At 41.4% G+C, this 23,699-nt stretch overlaps 1 protein-coding gene across 1 annotated transcript in view; it reads left to right on the forward strand.

Moving 5' to 3' along the window:
- The window catches only part of AIG1 (androgen induced 1), a 123,197-nt gene extending 112,524 nt beyond the window's left edge, over positions 1 to 10,673 (forward strand). The window contains exons 5-6 of the mRNA XM_058801696.1: positions 6,834 to 6,997; positions 10,035 to 10,673. Coding sequence (XP_058657679.1) covers positions 6,834 to 6,997; positions 10,035 to 10,072 — 202 coding nt within the window. The 3' untranslated portion in view covers positions 10,073 to 10,673. The remainder of the gene's footprint in view (positions 1 to 6,833; positions 6,998 to 10,034) is intronic.
- Positions 10,674 to 23,699: the final 13,026 nt, after the last annotated feature.

A 23,699-nucleotide genomic window follows, 5' to 3' on the forward strand; every position in this document is an offset into this window, starting at 1 on the left:
CTTTTTTTTTTTTTTTTCTTGCATTCTCTCCCTTCAGTCAAAGAGTTTTTGAGTGGGCACACTTAGCTTATGCACTCTCTGTGAGAGGGAGCTCACAAGCAACAGTGCCCAGGCAGAACATCCACAGACTTGCATTGCATGCTGCGGACCATACATGGACTTTCAGGACCGAGGCCATGGGATAAGATGGGAAAAGCCTATTGGCTTTATTTAGCATGGCTTGAAAAGGCCACAGTTTGTATTGAATTGTTAAATCTAGACAGTGCTAAGAAAACCAGAGCATTTGCCAGTACTACCAGAAAATTCTGCCAATGAGTGTATGGAGTTAGTTGTCAAGGAACAGAAAAGAGCCAAAAATGTGTTGCTCCTTGTAACAAGAATGACATCATGGTAACTAATATCAGAGCCTAATATGTCCCTAAAATAAACTGAGACAAATACGTTTATTTTAAATGGTTTTCCTTTTCCCTCTACTTTTGAGCACTTCAGGATGCAAAAAAAACAGACCCTAAGAATCTGACTCCACTGCTGTAGTCGTGCTGGGCTGCATGTTTGGGAGCAAAAGACTTGATCTGCTCTCTTATAACTACCTCAGATCTACTAGGAGCTGCCTCCACATGTGCCAAGCTTGGACTTGATTCACTCTTTCATTCTTTTATAAATCTATTTAAAGAGCTTTTAAACTTTGATTTGAAAATAAAGTTTCTCTTGAAGTGACTTTAGGAGAGTTCCTTAGATTCACTGAGGGAAAGCATTTAGATAGGGTAATTAGATGAATTCTTCTTGAACAAATTTAAGAAAGGAATGTACACTGAGGATTTGGAATGAATTTGAGATTGATTCTATCAGGCTTGCTGTAGGATTTCCACTAGCGATTCTCCATAGAAGGAGAGGAAGATCAGAAAGAGCAGATGTTGGCACAGACTGCTAGGACAAACCTTGACATTCAGAAGAGAGGGGTGGTGGGTTAGAGTGTGAAGCTTGGTGAGAATTGACAGTCATGTTGATAAAGAAGGACAGGAATGAGAAACCAGAAGGATTTTTGAGGTTGGTGGAGGCAATCGAGCGGGAGAGACACGATATGTCTTAGCTAAGCTGTGCTGAGGGTTTGTATGTAGGAAGGGCATCATGCATGCTTTTGGAAGTGAGCACTGGGGATAAAAGTTCTATAAAGATCAGAGGAGTCCATGGTTAGAGAAAAAAAAAAAAAGTAAAATGTCCTGGAGGCAAGTAAAAGAAATGAACTAAAATCATGGGTTAAAAGAGAAGTGGATAAGCTCACAGGTCGGCAGCTTCAAAGCTGAAATCGTGGAACTAAGTGGGGAATGCTGGGAGAGGGAGAGAGAAACAGGCTTTGAAACCAGAGTGGAAGGCTGATGTAGAAGTGGATGATAGATGAGACAACACAGAGCTGCTCCAAAGAGGAAAGAGTAGGAAGAAACAGAAGCAGCAGAAATAGGCCAGGGGAAGATTAGCATCCCTTGTACCTGACCCAGAAGGTGGATAGGAGGGCAGAATTGCTTTCAGCAAGAGAAGGCTGTATGGATCCCCAGCCTGTTAGGTCTCACATAGCCATTTTGGACTGTTACTTTCTGGCTTGCCTCCACCTCCACATCCTCAAATGTTTCAGTCAAAGCAACAGCACAATCACAGATGACATGCATGGGTAATCTGTTCTCACTTCTTTGTGCAGCTCCTTCAAATATAGCTCAAGAAGGCATAGCAACCATTACTATATTTAAAATTAAAAATTATTTATCAAAATAGATGACTTCCAGAGATGACAGCGCTTTGCTGTGAATCTGCTAAATTTCTGTCATTGTAGCTACCTGTACATAAACACAAATTTCTGCTAAGCTTTGTTCCTCCCAGAGGATGCCAGCACCATGTCATGCTGAGTACATTCTGGATGTGACATTATTTGCAGCTGCAGTTTCTCAGGTCTTGTTACATAAGCCACTCCACACCAGTAGCACAGTCCTGTGACCCACGTATTGTTCTCCACTCAGATGAATGGAGAAGAATCCAGCAATAAGAAAATGGAACAAGAGGGGATGATTGCTGTTATTTTCTAAATGATGAATGTTTATTGAATTTTCTTTTTAGTCTTTAAAATTCCTAAACTATGTACATTCCTGGTGTAGGTGTATTAGGTCTGGCTGGCTGTTAATATAAAAGCCCAGCATTTTAATATAGCTGAGATCTTAAGAAATCTGATTCGATGCAGAACAAACTCTCCTGTGTTTTTTTAGGGGGAATTTTGAAGATGTGTCTCACATCAGCCAGTATTAGAAACCAAAAGCAGAACAAGTTTAGTGTGGGTCATTGTGCTCCTGTCCCTGAAAGCACAAGATTGGACCTGCACTACAACCACAAACTATTTGTTTGTTTGTTTTGAATGTCTCAGCTGCTGTAAGCCCATCACCTTGTTTGGAAGCCATTCCATATTTTAATAGCTCTGGGTAAAGTTATCACTCTTGGTGGAAAAGAAAGAGAGTGATGCTGGAAAAGATCATGAAATAAAGGCATAGAAAATGCCCATGTTCTGTTTGCTAAAGAGTAGCCACTAGGAACTCATCTACGATTTGTCTGGAACCAAGGATTCAGCCTTCCTTTGTGCCAGCCACTGGAAATATGAAGAGTACTGAAGATCTGGGAGAGGATTTGCTGCTGCAAGTAACCAGAAAGGAACTGCTGTTCGTAGATGAGAGTTGTCATGTACCCACGCTCCAGGTAGAGCTAATGTCAGATGCTTCAGGAGAGCTTAGCAGACCATTATGAAACAACCAGCCTTCAAGGGGGAGTTTTCTTCCAAAACTTATGTCAAAATGTAGGTGCTTAGATCTTTTGGTCTTGGTGGTTTATATACCTTGTACTCTTTTAAACTTAGGCATAATCGTGCACATTCTTATTGCTTGTACAATCTCCTGATTTCAGAAACTGGCTAGAAATGCGTGATAGAGCCTAGAGAAGAGTGGACTAAATAGGTTTCCAGACTTTCATATTTCAAAACTTCTTTGAATATCTCTATTTCAGTGATCTGTCACTGAAAGGTAGGGTAGAGCATTCCAGAGATTGATTAGGCATCATTCAGAAAGATATTTCCATTATCAGCTTTGAATTTCTTGTCTCTGAGTTGCATTGAGGTGATTCTTCTGTCATAAGGAAGAAAATTGGAAGCTCTTCACCCATTTTATGTCATGCATTATTATTCTGTGTCCTTTAATTTGCTGCTCTTGAGACGTTACATAGCCCCTCATCTAGCAGCCCCTTTTTCCAGAACTTATAGTGCTGGCTGTTGATGATGACAGATTATGTGAGGGAATCCAGCCTGGGCAGGAAATGGGTGGAGGAGACTCTGAGAGTCCAGACCACAAAGTACTGCTGAGCTATGATAGCTGAGAGCAGCCACCATGAAGGAGCAACCATCTTCTGCAACATCTCCCATTAAAAAATTACTGAGGTGTCATGGTTATTATCTGCCATTATATTCACTTGTTGAGCTTGATTCTGCCTAAGGCCTAAGGTCTTACACGTGGTGTTGCTACAGCTGTATCATTTAAACTGACAGACTAAACATAAACCACAAGGTTCCAACAAATTTTTGTGCTTAGTTTTCCTCATTAACAAAAGATCTATATGCAAAGAATAAATGTAAATGGATGTTCCCTGAATAGTTTTCATTTTCTCCTGATTACTTTGATAGGAGAGATATACAACATCTACTGTAGTATAGGAGAAATGAAAACTAGATACAAAGCCACATTTTTTTGACAGATTTGTTAAAAAAAAAGCAATACTGTGCATTTTCAAATAGCTTTTTCTGATTTCTACACCAACTGGTTGAAAATTTTTAAAAACAACGACTTTTTTTTTAACAGACATTTTAATTTAAATACAATATGCGAATATTTTCATTCCTTCTTTTTTTACTGTTGCTAACAAATGGCTAGATGAACTCCATGACCTGTAACACATTCATCTTTGAAAATACACAGTTATGTCTACATACAGCTGCTACTGTTCCAAATCAGAGGGAGGTTCAGGTTAATTTTATCTTCTCAGAGTAGCCAGTCCAGTTTTACTTCTCTTTTTCTCCTTTTCCTTTTTCTCCTCAGTTTATTTCTATCTAAACGACACATTTTTTACACCTGTTCAATAACAAAGTCTTCAATTTGATCTAGTTTTTGCACTCCTAAGTAAATCTTAATGCATGCTTCCCTGTGCTTAACTAATAATGAGGTTGGATAGGAGTAAAGGCTGCTGGAGTGGCAGCACTGAAGGCATTCATTAATGTTGGCAATCAGCACTCTGGTGTGGAAGCTTTATGCAAATGGTTGATCAGCCCTTTATAGCGCAGCCTCGAGAATGCCTGTATTTCAGCAGGAGCAAACCCACTAAGAAAGGCCACCAGGTGAGGTTTCCATGGCAGCAGTTGTCCCTTTGCTGCTCTCGTTTGTAGTGCAGACAATGCTGGAGCAGTCAGTGTGTCACTGCTCAGTGAGAGAGGGCTAATATTACTCCACCCCAGCATAGCCAGCAGCGTGCTGTGGCTCATTTTTAGAAGGATCAGGTGGGTTTGTGACTGTTGTCTCCAGAGTGGTCCCTCTTGTGCTCAAAGTAGTTCTGGCAGTGTGACCACTCCGAGGACAGGCAAACAACAGCTACACTGAGGGCACGAGCAGCATCACCATGCAGGGAGTGGGCTCCTGAGCTGGGCAGCAGGGAGCAGAGTATGGGAGCTGTCTGCAAAGCCTGAACTAACCAGGTATTGCTGACATGCAGGAGCTCATCACTGACTCATTGGTTGGATTTAGAAAATGCTTCCTCTTTCTAGCATAAATGTGATCTAGTAAAAGCCACTTCTACTTGGTTCATGAAGCTGGCTACGTAGATGCTGTTTAGAAGGTCCCTTGAGAAGTCCCTCTGTAAAGGTACTTTATAATCCTAGAAGTTTCATCACACCAGAGAGAATAAGTGCAGAAAGAGACTGGCTCTTTTTCAGTCTTTTTCCTTAGAGCTTGTTTTTCAAAGAGTGATCATTAGAAAAAAAAAAACAAATGAAAACTGAAAAAAGTAAATGAAACTGAAAATTGTTAGGCGATAATAGACATTCCCTGCTAAGCGGACCTGGTAGCAGGGGACATCCCACTACCTTCTACCCAACTGTCTCATCTTTTTCTTTCATCAAAAGGAACAAGGTGTCCCCTGTTACCATGGGTTACGCAGGAACCCTTCATTTTTTCATAGATAATTTTATCTTGTCAGGTTAATTCTATCACAGAAGAATACTGGGGAAAATAGCTGTAAAGTACAGAGATAATTTCCCATATGTGAGCTGATTTGGAGAGAGGGGGTTTAATTGCATTTAGATCATGCAGATTAATTTACTGACACATGTAGTTTCCCAAGTGAAGTGTCCAACTGTTAAGGGGTGGGCTGTAATAAAAGCTTTTCCAAGGAGGAGAGAAGCTATGACAACCATGCACATTTCCAGGGTGATTGTTAAACAGGGATTCTGTACTCCCTGTGTGACAGAACTTTATGGTAACAGTTTTCTGTGGACTTCTCTATCTCTGCCCTTTAGGAGCCTTTGACTGTTGATCTAGTGATCAAAAATCTTCCGTAAGCAAATAGAAACATCAGCAAGTGAATCAAACCATGGAAATCCCCATGTATAACAGTCTGTGCAGTCACTCTAGCTGTGCTTCACTGTGAGCTTTTCACTCAAATATTCAGGTCAGAAATGAAAAGATTTACATTCTTGAAGAGAGCCCAGCAAAGCCCCAGCTTGCCTTCACTGAGCGCTTTACTCAGTTAGCCTCTGAGATGTTTGCTCAGTTGTTTGCCAGTATTTGCTTTTCTTAACTTCCACCTACTGGAATGTATGGGCTCTCTCTGCTCCCTCTGACTTCACCACTCACTGCATCAGATCTCAACACAAAAGCAATCTCATCAGAGGATGCAGGTGTCCAATGCAGCCACACACAGCAAAACCACACACCTGGAGTGCTTCTTCAGGTTGCACTGCAGTAAAGCTGATAGTCTGTCTCTTGAGTTAGTGTACTGACAATGTCCTCTGTATGAATGCTGAAAATCGCTGTGTCACCAGCAAACCACCATCAATCCTTTTCCTTTACTGTATATTAGCTGTGGGGCTGGGCACTACTTTTGAGGTGTGGTTTTGTTTGGTCTTTAAAAAATATATTTATCTTACCTAGAGAAAAATTACTAGATTCCAAATTTTAGCAGGTAGCTGAAAGAAAAGGAGGGCCAATCTAAAACACACTTGCTGAAGAAATTATTCTCTACAAGAGAATCTAAACCATATGCTTCTGGCAAACCCAAAAACTGATTACCATGTGTAGTGAGGAAAAGCAAAAGAAAAACGCAAATGTGTATGAAGTGAAAACAGGAGAACTGCAGAAAGCAGTGAGAGATGGTAGGAGAGCCTGTAGAACCCTGAATGCTTTTAGGATAAAGAACCTTCTTGGAACAGAGGCTGCTGCAGTTTCCATCTTTGGCACAAAACAGGGATTTCCTCAGAAATATAAGTGAGCAAGGAAATACCTGCCTACATCAGAAATGAAAACAGGCCAACTGCTCATAATAAATTGAAAGCAAATCAGTAAGAATGTGGGAAATCAGTCATAGTTTCATCATTTGTGATGTCTATTCAGGATGGGTGTCATCCACATGCTCCAGTTCACCTGCAACTTGCAGGCCTTTCAAATAATTGCTTTTTGGGTTATAGTAGCTAAGCCTACAGACCCAGCCACTTCCATAAAACAGGGCTGTAAGAGTCAGTGCTTGTTATTTTTGTTTTGTTTCAGGGTGTGCTGGATTCACCACGTTACAGGAGTGTGGGTGTACCCGCTTCTTGAGCACCTCAGCCCAGGTGTCAAAATAATCTTTTTTGCCGCCGTTACCGTAGTAATTAACATATTCTACTTGGTGGGAGAAGTCCTGAACAACTACATCTGGGATACGCAAAAATGTGAGTATTGTTTTAGGGATATTATCTCATGACATACACCATCAGGACTTGAGTATGTTTCTCTGAAAGTGTAGAATGTTTTAAGCTGACTAAAACAAAGGAAAATGACAGAAGTTTCACTGAAACATCTTGCTTGCCTGCCCTTAAAAACAGACGGATGAACAGAATGTCTGCTGGAGAGCCTGATGAGCTATGAATATGTATTCTCTTTTATAACTTACAGTACTAATTTAAGAGCTCTTGGCAATTACCTGAGATGTTTACAGCCCACTTATTAGCTGATGAACCCATTAAATGCAGCTAGAATAAAGTATCATTCTGTATGAATGCCATTAATGGTAGGCTTAGACTGAGAAATGAAAATATAGTCTTTTAGTATTTTCAGGTATAAGGCATTTTCTCACCATATAAATTTACTCAGAGAAAATGAACTGGTTCTTGCCAGTGAAATAACAGGAATGAAAGATCACTTTAGTGCAGGGTAAACTTAACTGTGCAGACTCTACATCATCTATCCTGCCTAGGCCACCCATTGCTGAGGAGAGGAAAAGGGAAAATAAAAACCACAAGATTAAAAGTATGTTCCTTTTATCTCTGAAAGATGTTCTTCATTTATCAAATTGAATGAAATAAGTGAACAACATTCATAATAGCTGCTGTGGCAAATCGCAGCTGGAGGGAAAGAAATTCACATGGTAGTTAATGGCACACACAACTCTCTTTAACAAGTCCTTCAATACTAGGTAGAATCCAATGCTAGAAGCTCAAAGCAGTTTTACTTTCTGTTTGCCCATATTAGCATCCAGGTGTAAAATACCTTTTTGTTTTTGCTCTAGAACCATCAATCACTGGTCATAGTGTTCAAGATGGGTATTCAGTCCTCAGCTGGATGTCAAATTCACATTTATTTAACGTCTTTAAGTTAATTCGGGAAAGATGTTTCCAAAAAAGGCAGCTGCAAGGAATAATTTCACTTGACCTAAGTCCTGTATGAAGAATAATATTGTGGTAAAGAATCACATATTCTTAACAAGTCCATGAATAAGTAGATGGTGGAAAATCTCCTGCACTATTCCAAAGTATACATAACAAAATCCCTGCTTCTTGCAGCCTGCCGCCCTAGAGGAGCTAACTTAGTTTCTTCATTCTCCCAACATCTTTCAAGGTTTACCCTGGCATTATTGTCCTCTCCATCATTTCCTTCACATAGATAAGGAATATTGATCCCAAGTCTTTTGTGGCTCAAGCACTTGCAAAACAGAAAATGCTGTGTGGGTCACGTGCTCGTTTGCTGGGCTTGAAACACTTCGCACAATCTTAACCCAAAGTGTATGGCAGGAACACCACAAACAGCAGAGATGTAAAATTGTGCCAGTCTGTCACCATGCAAGACCTGGGAAAATATTATGTGAAAACTGTACACTTAAAAGGGGCTTTTGAGCAGTAAGACCGCAAATCAAAACAGTCTGCCATGAGAAGATTTCTGGGGTGAGAAGGGGTTGTTTTGGGTTTGGAGTTTTTTTATTTGTCTCTGGAGATGCATTAAATAGAACCTCACTACTGACAAAATGATTTGCAGTTAGTTTTTCCAAGTTAAACCACAAACATGGTAGGGAAGGAAAAATTTGCCCTTTGTACAAGCCAGCGTCTGTCCACAATTTTGAGGATATCTGCATTCCTGCCAAACTATTTGATGCATCTGCAGTAGAGTGCTTCAGAAGAAAGGAAAGAGGTGCTTTCAAAAAGGCAAATAAAATAGCTTTTAAAATTATTGGAAAAGTTCCTTCTAGGAGAAAGCAGAAGACATAAGATTGGCTCTGGAACAACATTGTAAACTGTCTGTAATCTTTTGGTCCCAGTCTCTTGTTTTGGTTGTTAAACTTTTGACTGTGGCTCTCCCATTAAACCGGTGTGCCAGCAACACCCAGGGCCATTGTACTTGGGCTGCTGGCAACATGCAGACCCATTTGTCTCGGTGTTGTTCCTTTCAGCAAGGCAGCTCTGCAGTTGTGCTTTCTAACTGCAGATGAATCCTATTGTTTCCCATATTGAAATTCATTAACTATGTTTTTAAAGTGATTTATGGTGTACTTACCACCTGTGCATATATTGCACTAGCAGGTGATCTTACTTGTGACTGCATTTTCCTCTCAGTATTCTCAAGGATTGCTTCTTTTTTGCCTTTGGTTATCATAAGTCTTTCTTTTCCAGCATGCAGCAGGCCTGAAAACCTCCAAAAGAAATATTTGTATTTGAGATGTCTGGCAGAGAGGGCTTAGTCAGAAGAACAATACTTTTGTCAGATACCAGTAGTAATTCATTGTCCAGGAACAGGCATATGAAATAGCTGAATGTTTCCATTGCCAGAAAAAACACAGTCTGCTGCCCAGCCCAGCATAGAAAAGAGACGAGTCCTGCAGTTAGAATAATTTCTTTAAGGAGCTGTACACTCAACTCAGCCCTCCTGATATTACTGAAATAAATGGCCACTACAAGAAGAGAAAGGCACCCTCTCAGTAGTAATTGTTTATTCATTCTTGTACTTTTGAAAAAGGGAGATGTACCTGCAAATACTTAAAAATCCAATGCTGAAATGGAGAGGGGCTTCCAATTATTGAATTCTGAAACTCAGTTATTAAAATTTTCTTTCAAACCAAGTTGTTTGCTTAGATTCAGCTATAGTAACATCTATTTTAGTTTGCTAGTAGGTAAGCAGAGCAGGTAAAGGAACTAAGTGTTCCCAGACCCCTGCAGCCATCAAAGGCTGGGTGTGCAGCGGGGGGTCAGGCTGATCTGAAAATGGGAGTGAGGGAGGGAGGATTGTGCAGTTCATTACTGGACAACCACTGCCATCAGGTGTGCAGCTGCTCTTTTCCTTCACAGCAGGTGAGGTAACACATGCGAGCAAGTTAAGGAGAAACAACACGGAAAAAGGGAAAAGAAAGATGAATGCATTAGAAGAACCTCTCTAAACAAACCCTTCACTGGGTTGTTTTTATTGAGAGATTTTTAGAAGCTGCTCTCCATATGTTTTCAGGTATTGAAGAAGGAAGAGAAAAGCCGAAATCGGAGTGAACCATAAGAGACAACACAGAGAATCGTTTACGGCTGCATGGAAGATTTCTCATCCCAACAGAGTTTGGCTTGGAGAAGAGTCTTTTGGGAAGGATGAAGTTTCATGGGCCCACTTCTCAGTGCAAGGATATTTTTGGATTTTCTATGGGGGGGAAATGATTTTAGCTAAATAATATTAATGTTTCAAACTTCAATTTCTCCATGCTTGCATGTGACATACCCATATAAGATGTATATTTATCTCCAAGGCATTCTCAACATGCATTTCTTGAATCAAGTAAGTCATTTAACCATTAAGTCATTAGATCTTTTTACTTTTGCCAAGAAAAACAATGAGTCCATTCTCTGTACTGTTTGAAAAAAGTTTTACCAGATAGGTCTAATACAAAGAAACAAAGCAATCCCATATATTTCAAATTACAGCGTAGAAGTTAATTGCATGAATGTATCTAAAGAAGAGTTCAGTCTGACTGAAATATTAATGTAACACTATGTAACAGCTGCCTTAAATTTGTAATGTTAATAATTTTACCAGTCCAGTGAAATCTTACTTGCAGTGTTAAGATTTTAAGACCTAAATAAAGATTAAATTATCCTTGCATTTCTGTTATTTCATGCTGATTCTTGAAATTTTAGATGGATTGATGGCATTTGAATGATACATTTTCAGGTTTTCCAGTGTCTGGAAAAAACTGTAGATGATATAATTTCTACATGAGGATTTTCCTTCTTATTTTCATAGTAAAATAACAAATCCTGCATTTTCAAGTTGTAAGTTCTCATTAGGGGGGCTGGGCTGTTTGTGTCTAAAAGGGAAAGCATTTAAGTCTTACTTCAGGAAGGCACATAAGCAAATGTTTGAAGTTAAGCATATGCATGTTTGTATAAGGAATTCAATTGCAAAATACTAGTGATTGTTTAAGTTTAAAATGATTCTGTTTAATTATTAGACAATCAAGAAGTAACTCTAGTAGGCAGAAAAAAATTGTCAAGAACTAAAATAAAGTGAATAATTTTTGGCAAGAGAATATTTATTAAAAAGTAGCTTTACAATCCAAGTATTGGTATTCATATCACATATTTTTTCATTAGTGTATTTAGTCATTTATTTTAACACAAGCAGAGCACTTTGAGTATGTATAGTGCTAATGTGTTGTTTTTAGTAACGGGATTTCTGCACAGTTTTAATACTGTTTAACAATGTTTCTGCTCTGGAATAATTCTGGGGAAAACGGATCTCCTGCAACTCATTACATGCCTCCACAGTACTTTTTAAACATATTTATGTACACACTATCATAAGAAACAGCACAAGTTCAACAATGTGCTTTTTGGTTTGTTTCCTTCAAAAATAAGACTCAGTAATGGTATTGGCTTTGTCTGTCCATCTGCTAGATTATTTTTAACTTGCTGATCAAGAGTTGCAAAGATTTCAAAGCTAAGGAAATTGCTAGAAATTTAGTGGAAATAAGTGGCCAGATAGAGAAGGAGCTCTTCTAATGATCCTACAGAGGGAGAGGACAGGACACACAAAACCAGTAGAATTTGGAAGCAAATGGCCATGGCCATGAGGCCTTGCATTAAGGATATTATGTTCAGCTGTTCCTGAATTCCTCATTAGATGTGCACAATGTTACTTGCTTTTAAAACTCAGAAAGGAAAGAAGGCATGGATTCATTCATGTTCAGTGAGCTAGGAACTGCTTAAAGTCACTGCTTCTGAAAGCTGTGGTAGCACATGAAAGTAGTGGTGGACAATGAATGTTCTGGGGGATCTGGCTGTACTTTCCAACAGCAGCAACTGTGGCTTAGGGCAGGAAGCCTGAAGCACAAATCCTGTTGACTTTTTGTCATATGAAGAATTTGCATAACCTTTACTCTGCTGTTAAGTCTAGACCATTTTTTTTAAATTTTATTTCATGGGTATTTTTTCCTTCACAGAATTCCAGAGCTCGTTCTGATGGGAAGAATGTGTTAAATAAAAATAATAAAATGCCACACAGCTGCACCCATTCTGCTAGAGCACACTTTTCTCATGTCTGCTGTATATATGGCACCACTCAATACTGAATGTCTGAGATCTCAAAAACTGACATTGATGGAAAGATTCCTCCTTCTCAGCAAGTTTTGTACCTGCTCAAGATAGGTTTTTCTTCTAATACCATGTCATTATATGCAATATGGAAAATAGAGTAAGAATATAAAGAGGACAGGATTGTCAGAGATCAGGATTGCATAGATAAATCCATAGGTAGGTGTCCAAGTGAAAGAAGGCTCCCTTGCAGAGGTATTGCATAGGCATGCCTAAAGTTGTCAACCCTCATATCTGTGAATTTGTGAATATTCAGCACCTGAAGAAAATAGACACCAAGCTTAGATCTCAATTAAGCCCCTGAGGTTGGCAGTGTTAGCCAAAGGCAATATATGTGACACAAAACGTGGTGGGCTCCATTTGGTTTAAGAAAATTTATAGTATTCCAAGAAGGTTTGAACTCCATTTGTCTTCTCACATCTCAAAAAGTTCTCCACCTCCTGTGAGCTTTGAATCATCGTACTTAAAGTCAAAAACATTTTAGAGCATTAAATCCAGCCTCTGATGTATGAACCATGTTATAAATAACTTGGGGGCCTGTGTACCCAGAGAGCACTCTTCTAGATTGTGTTCATTCCCTTTAGGATTACACAATCCATCATGCTTAAGAAAGATGATGGATGAATGATGACTAAAATAAAAGTCACTTGTAAACTTGCCAAATTTTAACCATCTTGGCTGAAATTGTCCCTGAAAGGTATTTCTCTTGGGGGAACTATTTTTTTGGTGGAAAGCTTTTTGTCAGAACAAGTAATATATTTACAAGTGAAAGTCTATGAAAAAAAAAGTCTAGAAAACTTTTCTCTAGTTTTGTTGTGGAACTCAGTCTGAGGACAACATTTATATTTGCAGCTTTTCTGAATTTATGAGGAATACCTATTTGTCCAAATTTTTGGAAAAATAATAAGTCTGCATTTCCCTGTGGTGCACAGGTAATTCTCCAGAGTGTTTATTATCTTTGCGAATAATTAAAGTTGTGGCTGAATAGGATTTTCTCTGCCATCCCTGGTCTGTTGATCCTCTCCATGCCTGGACTACCCAAGACACAGACAGAGTGGGGAAGCCACTTTGCCTCCCATGTATTGTCAATACTTCCCCAGAGCTGATGCAAATAAAGCTGCATTGAAGTGTGGGGGAAGCCAAACTTTGATGACAACCTGAGCAATGAGAATAGGTTCTAGATGAATGAGCTAAGTGAAAAAAAACTCTAGCTTTTCCCTTGAGGACTGCAATAAAATCAAATTAGTAGTGTTTGTTATGTTATAGCTGTAATGATAAACCACATAGAAAACTGTGTGAAGGAATCATTAGTTTTGTTGTCGGAGAAGAGCGCAGTGTGCAGTAAATAAGAAAGGCTGCCACACCTTGAACCATGAGGAAAAAACAAAATACAGTTTCATCATTCAGTGAACACCATCCATCAAGTGTTACGAATGAGGCACAGGAAAAAATGTTGTGTGATCATCTAATTAAAGGCAATATCATTATTCATACTCACAAGGGGCCAAATTAAGGTTGAACAGACAGCCTAAATGCTGACATTACCTCACTCCTCAATACCCAACTTTTCAAACTTAGTAATCTCTTTTTTTAGTAATAGAACACATAATAAGGGGTTAGAAAAAAAGGCTGGTTAGAAAGTCTTGCCACCATGTTGTCATGAATTTCATTGTCACTATGTCCCCTATTTGGCTTTAGAAAGCTCATCCTGACTTTCTGCCTGCATGTAGCTGCCCCAAAACACGTATTCATAGTTCCCATACCATTCTGTTACAAAGGCTTTGCCATAATTTGCAAATTTGTGCCATGATCTCAACATTAAATTATTTCAATCTGTGATTTGGCTTGTGTGAGATAAAACTGTAATTTGATGTCTTTGTATAGCTACCATTGCCTTATTTTAAAGAAAAATGACAAATATTTTCCCTAATTTTCCCTAGTCTTTGCTTCTCTGCCCATGGGAGTAATATTAGCAAAATCACCACCAGTGCATGTCAAAGGCACTTGGCCACTGAGTAGACTGACTAATGGCTCACCATTCTGCAGGCTCCAGGGGGCAGTTTCTAGTGGCAGTGTATAACTCAGGCACTTCTCAGTTCATTTTTCCTATTGAATTTGCTTTTCAAAGACTACTTCAAATCCTAACAATAATTTATTCTTTGCCTTTTATTTTCTACAAGGATTGGTCCGTCTGCTCTGATTTGCACTTCAGTAGTCTTTGAAGACTCAGATACCATTAGAGTGAGCACTGAAAAGATTCATCATCTAAAATGTGAGCTAATGTATAGTCCTGAAGAGACCATGAGCCTGAGACAAGCACCACCAAGGCAGGTTGGGTGTTCCTGCCCTGGGAATAAAGGAGCAAGCAATAGAAGAGGTGTAGGTGAGGTCACCTCTGAATGCAGACTTAGAGAAGTGTTACTAATGCTATCTTTTAATGCCCTCTATTGTCATGTGAGTAGGGTCAAACGTTGGTGACAGGCGTCTTCTGTCTGCAGCAGCCTAAGAAAGTTCCTGATCAAAGCCTGGTGTCTCATAGTACAGGAGGTAATCTCCACTAGGGTACCCCAGTGCTCTGCTCCTGTGGTTCAGAGCTTCACCTGCTGCTGTGGCCAGATGGTTAAACTGCGGTCACAGGTGTTGCTGGGAAGGACAGAAACCCAGGAGTTTGACTACTGCCAAAGTCACAGGGAAGAAAAGAACATCTGGAAGTTTGGCTGGTCAGCTCTCTACAGTAGCAACAATCTCTCTCCTCTTTAAAGTAAGAACAAAGGGAGAATGAAACTAAACTGGAAAGTAAAAGGATGTAGCTGTTGAGGTCTGTTTAGAAAAGTTCTTGGGAACATCCTGACCTCACAGCACGTGCACTGGTGCTTTTGATTGCAGGGGCTTTGCTGAATGAGGGGTCAAGTGGACTGGCAGGTGGGGCATTTTGTGTAGTGCTTCTAATGATGTAACGATAGGGATTTGAGCTTAGAGTGAAAATATGCATTTTGTGCATAGCTATTTCCTCTTGCTTGTATTATTTAAGTAACTAGGAAGAGCAGAACTGCCCAATTTGCAGACCACAAACGTGAAATATATTTAGCATATATTCTCCAAAATGAGCAATTTTATTTTTATCAAAATGCACACTGTTTTGTTCAAGTAACAGATGGAAATCAATGGGTTTTAATGTAACCCAGAAGAGCAAGTTGTAGTTTTATTCCCTTAAGTACCCCTTTGTTGTTCAGACCACAGCTGTAAAGGGATTTGAACCTCATCACAATAAATGCCAGTACAGAAACTTGAAAGGTAGGCCACAGACTTTGTGGCCCACTGGAGAAGGTATCTGCTGTTCCTTAGAGTTGTGTAAAATGAGATAGAAATGAAATAGCATCTTTTTTGTGTTATTAATGTCACAACTAGCCATGGTGTTCAAATTCAGCATTTTATATATAGCTTGTGTATTAAAAAATCAATGTCTACCATTAGGCTGGAGAAGTATCTCTGCAGTGTGCATTCTGAATGTAGAGATTGCTATAGTGCAGTCAGTTCTAGGACTGAATTTCTCTTTGCTTTCTGTTATGCAGATAGGCCCCTTTGTATGTGTATTGTGTAGATAGAAGTTCAACACACACATGGACACATGTATATACACATGTGTATACACACAATTTTCTGCAGAAACAAATGATGACAGTTGGATGTTAAATGGCACTTACTTACTTTACATGGGGAAAAATCAGGCACTGTGGAAGGCATCATTTTTGACAGGGACAGTAATGCCACCATAACTCCAAACTGACAGCTCCTTCTCCTCCTACTTTTCTCCTGGGAATAAGGCTGGTCAGCTGCTGGCCATCCTGCCCAAAGCAACAGAAACAGTCTGTGGCTGCAGGACTCTGCAGTTCCTGCATTTCTGCAGGCAGAACAGTGCCTGGATATCTGTCTATATATAATTTTCTTAGCTTATTTACTATGTACAATACAATAAGCTGTTCTTATATAATAATGGTTCTCAGTTTGGCTGTGAAGTTTACACCTGACAGATGAAATGGGATAAAAGAGAGGGAGGTCACCCCTTTTCTGTGACTGGTATTAAACTGAAAAACCATTCTCTAGAGAATGGAGTGGCTTAACAGGAGTGCTGTTAGTCATAGAGTAGGAAGAGGCAGTTAGTCACACAATACTTGGTGAGGCAGCAAAATTACGATAATGGAGGACCTCAACTACCTGTGTGTATTCTGGCCAAGAGTTACCATGGAACAAGTTAAGAAGAGGGAATTTCTTGAATCTTCATATCTTTGAATGGAGTACACCAAGGCAGGGAGGGCTTTCAAGCATGGGTGAAGTTCAGGAGATGGCTCATTGGAGATGTAATCGTAGCTGAGCCACTAAGCAAAACTGACCACAACATAATTAGATTCACCTGCTTGGGATGTGATGAGGTCCTGGTTCCTTTGGTACCATGTAAGGTACCAAGCTTTGTACAGTAACCCTAAACACTGGGGAAGAGAGGTGGAGGGGACAGGAATGTGGGTGGGGGAAAGATGGAAGAAGATGTTACCATCCAAAGGTTACCTGCCTCCAGCAGACGGTTGTACAAAGGAGCCCCCTTGGCACAAACAATGGGAGCTTTTACCATTCAATGGGAATGTTTTGCAGTGAATGCTTATTAGGCAGCTCTGGGGAGTTGTGTAAGAAGGCAGCCAAGAGAGGATAAAATAACATGGTTAGAAAAATTACATTGCCTAGCTGTAGCCCACAGTTAGGTGCATACAGTCCAGAGAGAGCACTCAGTCAAAATGGGTTTTGGTCTCTTTCTGCCAAGGCCTTAGAGTTATGCAGGATTTTGAGCCCACTCCTTGGAGAAGGGGTTTACTGAGGCCAACCTGTCTGCAGAAATGGTGCAATAGACATCCTGCCAAGGATGGCACAGCACAGTTTGTAAAATCCCAGGTCTGAGGGGAAAGTATGCAGGCACATGACTGTATATTGTGGTGCTTTTAATGTCAGAACCACTGGTGGGATAGCTGTAGTTAGAGACACACATAAATACATTGGTATCATTATATTCCAACTCTTTCTAGCATTGCAGAGGTTTTGAAAGGAGCCACAATTCTGACTAGGCAGTAAGCTTAGAAAGAGGTCCACTGGATGGACCTATGATAAAATCTAACCAAGAGCACTTGTGAAGTCAAGCACCTGGCTGTCACTGCAGTCAGGGCTACAGACATGGGTGTCACTGCACAGTGTTGCAGCCTCCCGTTTGTAGCGGCCCACAGCTCAGCCCTGTGTGATGTGTAGTGCTTTTCCTACCGTGGGAAGTCCAAACAGCCAAAGCCATCCCAGGGGTTAGCCAGATCCTGCCTGCAGACAAGTATTCTGCTCTGCTTGTGAACTCAGCTCCCACACAGGGTGGCATATATACTGGCATGTGCCATAGGAATGGTTGATTCGTGTGTCTGGAGATTTCAGGCTAACTCAAAGCAAAAAATAAATAAAAAAACCCAAAAGAAAAGAGACGTAAGACTTTGCTTAATAGAGCATTAATTATGCAGGTACTGAAAGATTTCTAGTCCCTTTCAGCCCTCAGAATTTAGATTCTGCTGGATATACTTAATTTTTTTAAAGCCCTCTACATTTTGCAGTTTACACATTTGCATAGCGTAGGACTACTGTCAGGAACATATATCTACAGATCTGGGACAGGAGCTGTTCTCATCATTACAGTGGGATGGAAAAGAGAAAACAGTTCAAAGGAGGAGGATGGGGGAAGGGAAGCATTTCCATATATTTTTTAAGGAATCAGAAAGACACACAGGCAAGTGTGTCAATCATGAGACACAGTTCTCTCTTTAATACTGTCAGGAACACAAAAGTTCACAGAGCACATGTGTGAGAGGGTGCTGTGCTGCCTTGACTACATGATCTGCATGATACATGTCAGAAGATGGGAATGTTGCTATGGCAATTCTTCTCTCTCCTGAATACTAAGTTGTCGAAGAAGCCAGTTCACAGTCAGGCAGGCTCACTTATGAACTTGCCTGCTTGAAGATGCTAAATACTATTTATAGCTTCTCTTGCAAGGAGACAACATTGTTTTCTGCCCTGGCCTCTTAAGACCCTGTGCCCCAGTTCTCCAATATTCCTGATGTTTATGTGATTTGGAAGCTGCTGAGGACAGAGATTTAACTGAATTTTGTGTTGGAGAGTGTTGGGGTTTTCCCTTGGCTTATACAATGTCCTTCAATTTTCATCTTGCTAAGAAAGCAACAGACAGATGGGTCTTTCTGCATTTCCAAAAGTCATCTTGCTGTTTTTTGTGAAATTCTGAATTGAGTAATTCATTTATCTTTACTTTCAGTCTGCAGAATAGTAACCTGTTTTCTCTAATGCTTCCCCTGGCAGGACAGCAGGAGAGGAACTGGCAGCCTCTTGGTGCCCCTACCAATTTTTTCACTGGGTGACCCTTGAGCCCATCCTGTCCTTGCTTCTGTTATGGAGCCATTCCCACTTTGCTGTGTGGGTGCTGCCGTGGGAGAGGGATGCCTGCACCAGCAGCTCTCCTACTGCACCTGTGATTTCCCTTAGAAATAATGCTCTGTGCTCCTTCCTTCCCTAAAAACCTGTATAATAGCACAGCTTCGTGGAAGCAAAGCAGCTTTGTTGTAGAGGTGGCAAACTTCAGTAGATGCAGGGATTCCTGTATTACAGTGTCTCCCAATGTCCATGTTGTATCATGTTTTCTGGTAGCAGTCTCTGTTTTCAGCTATTTTCCTTTAACCTAAGTTTCATTTTGTAATTGGAATATTCTTCACTAGGAAATTCTACATGTCTGATTCAGGCTAAATTTTCTAAGATGGCTCAGGCACTCCAAAACTGAAGATAAGCAAAACCAGACTGTATTATCTATATTATAAAAATCCTTCAAATTAGTTGATCATACTGGGTTGTTGGGGTTTGGTTTTGGTTTTTTTTTAATTTGTTTTGGTTTTTGGTTTTTGGGTTTTGGTGGGGGTTTTTTGGATTTTTTTTGGTTGGTTGGGGGTTTTTTTTGTTTTTTTTTTTTTTTTAATCAGGATGGATACTGCTGTAGGAAACTCTGCAGGTAGGCAGAATGTAAAATCCTGATCTGATGTGCTGTAAATTAATCAGGACAACATAGGAAGAAAAAAGAGTTGCTCTGCTTACCTGTGTGATGCTGGGTATTTTACTTAATTTTACCACCTCGCAGTTTGCCAGTAACTTCTTTTAAAGTTTGAAGTGTTTATTTAGCACCTCCCATGGGCTCTAAAAGTACTAAAACAAATGAGTTCTGCAAGAGCAAATGATCAAGGCAAAGGTGCCATTGAAAATGATGACAATTTGTTTACCAAAGTACTCCAATACCCCCCTCAAACAGAGAATGTACCCAGCATCTGGATTTGATCCTTCAGTGATCAGTTAAAGACTAGCACAGCCAACAGAAAACACAATCATCTGTCACAGAGAGAAGTGTGACCAAAAGAACAATAAAAGATCATTTTAATGTCCAATTCCAATAAGACAACAGAACTCTCAGAAAAGTCACAGGTTCATGTACAAGAAGAGACATTTGCAAATACAGGACATCTTAGGAAACTGCAGGAGCAGATGCTCTCCAGAGAAATGTGTCTTCTTGATATAGCATTCATTTGCACCTGTAAGAATAAGAAATAAGTGGAACAATTTCAAAATCAAGCCTTGACTCTGTAACACATATGCAGGCATAATTTAGATCACCCAAAAATATCAATGACTTAATGATTTATTTTATGTCTTGTTTCTGCTGTGCTCATCAAGAGAGCTTTACTTAGTCCAGCTGGTCTGAGGATTTTGATACCCATGTGACTCGGAGGCAGGGATTCAAACCACATTGGCCAGTACAGAGACGTCAAAAAGTTTCCATAGTGCAAGGGACACGGAAATGAAAAGTATTTGCTGGTTTAGAGGGATTAACACAGAGAGGTCGATTAGTAACTTGCAGATACCCAGGCCTATGGTTCTTAAACTATGCTCTCTCTTCTTTTCCATCTGAGCCCATTTTGTTTCCAGAGATTTAAGGGATGAACCTGAGAAGCCACTCCTGCTGCAGGTACTTTCCGTGTTTCTGAGCGAGCAGGCCAAGAAAAACAGCAGACCAAGATAATTTTCCTACAGAGTTCCACACCAGCTAGAGAAGGATGATGAAGTGCAGCAGATTTGCTGACAGCACAGCTCTCTCTGTTGAAGGGGACCGGCATGTGCTGCTTTCTTACAGGCAGGATTGCCCCCAGGTCAGAGCATTGTGCTGCTGCAGCTTGCCCAGAGCAGCTGTAGATGTCATATCTGAAAGACTGAAAAGCTTAAAATTCCCTGCTCAAAGAGCAGCTTTTGCCTCGTGCTGCCTGAAGCTATCCATGACCACAAAGCCTCATCCGGGATGTGACCATGAGAGCTTCCTGAAGCAGCCATGCTTCTGGCAGGCTGCCTGCCTCTAGTGACCACAGTGTGATCCCTTTGCTTTCCCCACTGCAGCCGAGGATCTCTTGTCCATCCCTGGAACAGCTCCTCTGCATTCACAGCCATGAAAAACCACAGGAGCTGGAGTAAAGAGAGATTTATTCAGAAAGAGGGTCTGAATCCAATTAGAGCAAAATAAACAGTCAACATGACACATTTCCTTCTCACCTCTGCAGAACCTAATCTAGCTGATCCCTTTCTGGTGTAACAGGAAAATCCCTGATACCTTACAGCTCCACAGCCAGCACTGGAGGACACGGCACAGGCAGCAAACAACAGCTGGGCCTGCAGCCCACCCAGCTCTGCCTTTGGCACTGCGAGCCAGCAGCTGCCTCGGGTGCCTCCTCAAACTTTCTGCTACAGAGCCTACAGGCAAGCGCTGACTTGGGGCCATATCTCATTTTCTTTTCCCAAATAAGCATTCTGCTTTGCTGCTGTGATGCAAGTTTCCTAAATAAGATATTCTGGGAAAGAGATCTTCCTGTGTGCTTTTGAGAGGAGACAGTCCTTTCTTTCGGGAGGCATGGCATTCTCACAGGCTGCACTGACATCCTGTGGCACGACTTCCCCGCATGGAAAGAGGATCAAGGGACAGCTTTGCCCCTCCGTGTCCCCTCTCTGCAAGTCTCTCTTGCATCCAAACGCTTTGGGAGGGGAAGGGGCACCTGCCCCCTTTCTGGGTCCAGCACCAGCTCCTGCCCACCGTGCCTGGCAGGCACAGCTCCTGATGTCACCTCAGCTGCCACTCATCCTGCCACCACCGGCCTGGGAGTGAGGGACCAGCCCCCCGCCCCATTTGGCATCTGAATCACTGCCCCAGCATAAGGGCTGTGCAAGCATGAGCTGTAGTGACATAGCATGGGTGGGGTGTTGCTGGAAGGGTGGGAGCTTTTTAAGGGAAAAAATTATGAAAACCCCTCACACCCCCCCCCTGCACCCCCAACCTCCTCTGCCCACAGAGCACTGAGCCCTGCCATGGGGTGGCCAGGGTCTGCAGCAAGCTGCATCCCTCAGCCCAGGCTAAGGCACTGTGGTGCAAAATAGCACCCAGCCCCTCAGAAGGCGAGTTTAATTTTACTTCCCCTTGGAGAACAGCGTTAATCCGGAACTTTTTAGGCACCACTCGATCAGCTGAATTACAACTATTAGCTTTGGACTCTAGGCATTTTTATGAGATATTAGTTCCAGGGCTTGTGGTTTGGCATGGAAAGCATATTATTCACACACAAAACAACTGCATTAAAATGACATTAGGAATCTGGCTTAAACTGACAAAACCTAGGAAACTCAGAATTAAGGCTGAAAGCATGTCCTTAACTCACCCACTGCGTGCCCGTGTGGCGGCCTGGGCGGTGTGTTGGCCCCACTGCCTCCAGCTGAGCCATATTCCCATGCTGTTCCAGGGAGGAAACAGGCTGCACCACCCCTGGGAGCAGCAATCCCACCTTGTGCCTTGGAGCCCTCATCCACTCAGACAAGTTTTAAGATTTACATGTAATGCAACTTTTTTTCTGAGCATCTCTACCTAGAGCCAGGTTTCCTCCCCTTTCACCAGCATCATTGCACTCAGAGCAAAAGTTGCACAGAGATGTGAAGGCTGAATGGAGGCAGCACCAGCCCTGAGGGAGGCAGATGGGCCTTTCTGCAAGCTGCTGGGGAAAAACCCTTGGCTCAGAGAATGCCTTCTAGTGTTCATTTTGTGGATCACCTCACTATGAGGGAGCTGAGGCCAAGAAGTAGTGTGAAGACACAGGTTGCTGTCACTGGAGCTGGAGAGGTGTGGGGGGAAACTTGTGCAGGAATTGTCCCAACTGGCTCCTCTTTTGCAGGACTTTTGGTCATGGGAAGCAACACTACATACAGAGAAATTTGTGTCACAGCACCCAGTGGCTGAAAAACAAGGAAGCATTCCCTAAAAGGGTCAAAAAGGAGCAGTGCTGTGTGCACTCCTGGTCTGAACATCTTCTGTGCTCCAGTTTTTCTCCCAGAGCCCTGTCCCTGATCACAGGACACAAATATCCAAGTGCTCTCCTGGGCCCTGGCTCTCCAGAAGGTGCCTCTGGGCTGTGGAAAAGGCGATCTCAACTGCAGCGCACTCGCTGCAAGAGCAAACAAACAAAGCAGCAGCCTCAGCGGAATCACAGCTCACATCATCCAAGAAATGAATTACCACAGGCCTCTAGGAAGGACTGATCTGCTCACTCCTGGAGCATGCGTCATTTTTAAGATGTTCTTCCTCTGTGGCCAAATATTTGCCTCCACATGGCAGCAAAATCAGCTCCTCTAAAGCCCTGTTTGAAATAAGCTTCACTTCGGCCCTACCCATTCCTTTTATTTAGGAGCTCTGCTGTTCTGTAGGAAACAATCCAAGATGCTCATGCATGAGGGATCTCTCAAAAATAAACCACATTAAAAAGAAAAAATCCAGAAGGCAGCAGCTAAAGAATTGAAGCTGCAAGGTTGTCACATTGCTCTGCTTGTAAAAGGGGGTGCACCTTAACCATATTGGGTGTGATTTTTTCCCTCTCAGTGAGGTGAGAAATACATTTACTATTCCCATCTTGGGAGCAAAACAAATAGAATAATTATTTCCTTTCCCAGCAAAGGAAAATGAAGCTGAGCTTTTAAAAGCTGTGCTTTTTACTTGCGTGCCTTAAACCAACATATTCCCTCGCTGGCTGGCATTTGCAACAGACCACAAACACATTGCTACACGTGGCACCAAATTTGTGTTTCAGGTCAGAATTGAGATGTTCGGGTGATAAATGAGAGATGCTTGTTCTATGGACATCTTGTCCCAGAAACACTGTAGCTAAATTTACCATAGAGCACTACCAGTTTAATTCTTCCTTAGGAGGTCTTTTAATGATGGGGAAAAAAAGAGTTCTGGGACCATTCTCTAAACATAATTTGGGACCTCAGTATGAGGCCACCTTGGTCTTCTTTAAAAGCTGGTGGGTGTCCCAATGTATCTCAGAGTACAGACAGCACCATGGATGTTCACCACTTATGAAAGATGGGTCTGAAATGA

The sequence above is a fragment of the Ammospiza caudacuta genome, chromosome 3 (genome assembly GCF_027887145.1).
Source record: "Ammospiza caudacuta isolate bAmmCau1 chromosome 3, bAmmCau1.pri, whole genome shotgun sequence".
NCBI lineage: Eukaryota > Metazoa > Chordata > Aves > Passeriformes > Passerellidae > Ammospiza > Ammospiza caudacuta.